This window comes from Anarrhichthys ocellatus, unplaced genomic scaffold (assembly GCF_004355925.1).
Source record: "Anarrhichthys ocellatus isolate YVR2014 unplaced genomic scaffold, GSC_Weel_1.0 scaffold6209, whole genome shotgun sequence".
Taxonomy (NCBI): Eukaryota; Metazoa; Chordata; class Actinopteri; order Perciformes; family Anarhichadidae; genus Anarrhichthys; species Anarrhichthys ocellatus.
Window position 1 is genome coordinate 526 of NW_022286183.1, and position 2,504 is coordinate 3,029.

At 50.0% G+C, this 2,504-nt stretch overlaps 1 protein-coding gene across 1 annotated transcript in view; it reads right to left on the reverse strand.

Annotated features, from left to right (window-relative positions):
* The window catches only part of LOC116380137 (kinesin-like protein KIFC3), a 2,905-nt gene extending 407 nt beyond the window's left edge, over nucleotides 1-2,498 (reverse strand). The window contains exons 1-6 of the mRNA XM_031842098.1: nucleotides 2,224-2,498; nucleotides 2,038-2,142; nucleotides 1,828-1,958; nucleotides 1,025-1,148; nucleotides 738-867; nucleotides 235-464 (exon numbers count right to left, since the gene is read on the reverse strand). Of these exons, the coding sequence (XP_031697958.1) occupies nucleotides 235-464; nucleotides 738-867; nucleotides 1,025-1,148; nucleotides 1,828-1,958; nucleotides 2,038-2,142; nucleotides 2,224-2,334 (831 nt within the window). The 5' untranslated portion in view covers nucleotides 2,335-2,498. The remainder of the gene's footprint in view (nucleotides 1-234; nucleotides 465-737; nucleotides 868-1,024; nucleotides 1,149-1,827; nucleotides 1,959-2,037; nucleotides 2,143-2,223) is intronic.
* Nucleotides 2,499-2,504: the final 6 nt, after the last annotated feature.

A 2,504-nucleotide genomic window follows, 5' to 3' on the forward strand; every position in this document is an offset into this window, starting at 1 on the left:
ACACACACACACACACACACACACACACACACACACACATAATTAAATCAGGCTGAAGACTTTTATTAAAGCTCTGATTTATATTCTTGTAGTTTAAGGTCTATGTGACGACTCTCTGCAGGTCTATGGGACGACTCTCTGCAGGTCTATGGGACGACTCTCTGCAGGTCTATGGGACGACTCTCTGCAGGTCTATGTAATGAACATAGTTCTTCTGGTCTGATGTGGTCTCACCTGGACCATCATGAGCGTCTTGCTGTCCCCGTTCAGAGAGTCCTGCAGCAGGTATGTGAGGCGTGAGTTCCTGAAGGGGACGTGGGCGTGTCGGCCCCGCAGCGCATTGATGACATCACCGAGCGCCGACAGAGACTTGTTGATGCACTGAGCTTCTCTGAGGCGACTGCCCTCCGCCCCCGACCGCCCGATCCTCTCAGAGCCCGCCAGGTCCACCAGGTTCAGCTTACCTGTAAACCAGACACACCAGAAACCCTCAGGACCAGCAGAGACCCCCGTCTGTCTGTAGACCGTCAAGTCTCTGTAACAACTAGGTCTAAAAACAAGCTACTCATGTTCACCAGGAGGAACCACAAGGTTCTGTTCTGGTGTCACTCTTCACTCAGATGACATCACCGTTTACGCGCGCGCGTGTGTGTGTGTGTGTGTGTGTACCTTGTGTGTGTGTGTGCGCGCGCGCGTACCTAGTGTGTGTGTGTGTGCGCGCGCGTGTGTGTGTGTACCTTGTGTGCGGTTCCCGGTAGCAGAGTTGACTCCAGACACAGTGATGATGAGCAGAGCGTGAGAACGAGAGCTGTGCTCGTTGAGGTTGGTGCAGGCCGTCGCTCTGTTCATGAAACCCAACTCAAACACCTGAAACGTGTTTTTTAAATGTTTAAAAGTCTGGTTCTGTTAAACAGGGTCAAGAATGAACTTCACAATAAAATACAGCTGCATATAGAAAGCAGAGACCAGCAGCTGACTGGAGGCGTTTTACACTGAAAGGACGAGCACAGTAGGAAGTCCTCACCCTGTTGATGTCCTCGGGGCTCTGGACAGTGATCTCGGTCAGTCCGGGGACGTAGAGCTGTCCGCTGCCATCGGGGTTCATCTTGATGTCCAGCTTGTCGGAGGGATTCTCCCCCAGCAGGTTCCTGATCGACAACAGAGACCTTTACAACCTGCAGACTCGACTCAGGTCTTAAACACATAGCAGGCTCAGGTCATGTGATCTTTGTTTACATTCTATATTTGTGGTTCCTGATAATCTGAGACCAGGTCTCAGAGTTCTGGACCGAGTCCACATGAGTCCTTTATACAGATGTTCTATTACAAAACATCATGAGTACATCATGTCCAGTACTTTATACAGAGTACAGTACTTTATACAGAGTACACCATGCACAGTACTTTATATAGAGTACACCATGTACAGTACAACATACAGAGCACATCATGTATTGTACTTTATATAGAGGACATCTTATTGAGAACATGATGTACTGTATATCATGTACAGCCTATGATGTACTGTGGCTCAGGGGGCAAGAATGTTAGTTAGTCCTGATGGAAGCCTCCTGCCACCAGTGTATGAATGGATGTGAATGGATGTGAATGACATGTAGTGTTAAAGCCATTTCAGTGGTCAAAAGACTAGAAAAGATCTATACAAGTACAAATCTATATATAGTGCAGTACAGGATGTACTCAACATAAAGTACTGTACAAGTAGTGCTGTTACTACACTGGTTCAGACAATTGGTTCTGGCTGGACCACCAGGTTCTCGTCTGAACCACTGGTCTCGGATCAGATCAGGGACTTGGTCTGCTCACCTTAGGGTCTCGTTGTAGATCTCCACCATGCTGACGGAGATTCTGTAGTCCCAGTCTGGAGCTTTGTCTGTCACCTCGGAGAACAGCAGGCGCAGCGCTCTCTGGTTAATGCCAGGGTTGTCCACGGCGCCCTGGACACACACAGACCTGTGGTTATGATCCAGAACCAAGTCCTGGTCCTGGTCCCACCTCAGAGACACATGACCATACCTCCATGGTGAACGTCTTCCCCGAGCCCGTCTGTCCGTAGGCGAAGATGCAGACGTTAAAGCCGTCGATACAGGAAGTGACCAGAGATTGGACCTCCTGAAACACCTGGTGGACCAATCAGAGAGAGGACACTACTTAGACAGAGTCCCTCTGAAGAGGATCAGGATCAGTTTGAGCCTCTTGTACCTCTTCCTGTGTGGCCTTAGGAGGGAAGACTCTGTCCAGGTCAAAGGTCATCATTTTGCCCTTGTTGGACAGGTAGAGGACGGCGTCGTCCTCCGAGTCGAAGCTCAGCATGTTTTTGGAGTCGGCGGAGTCCTGCACCTCGAGACTGACGGGACGGACGCGGCAGAAGACACGGATGTTACCTGGGAGACAGGGAGCACATGATGTCCTTCTGGTAAAACTAAAGCCTCTGTGTGTCTACGGGACACACAGAGGACAGTCTCTCTACGGGACACACAGAG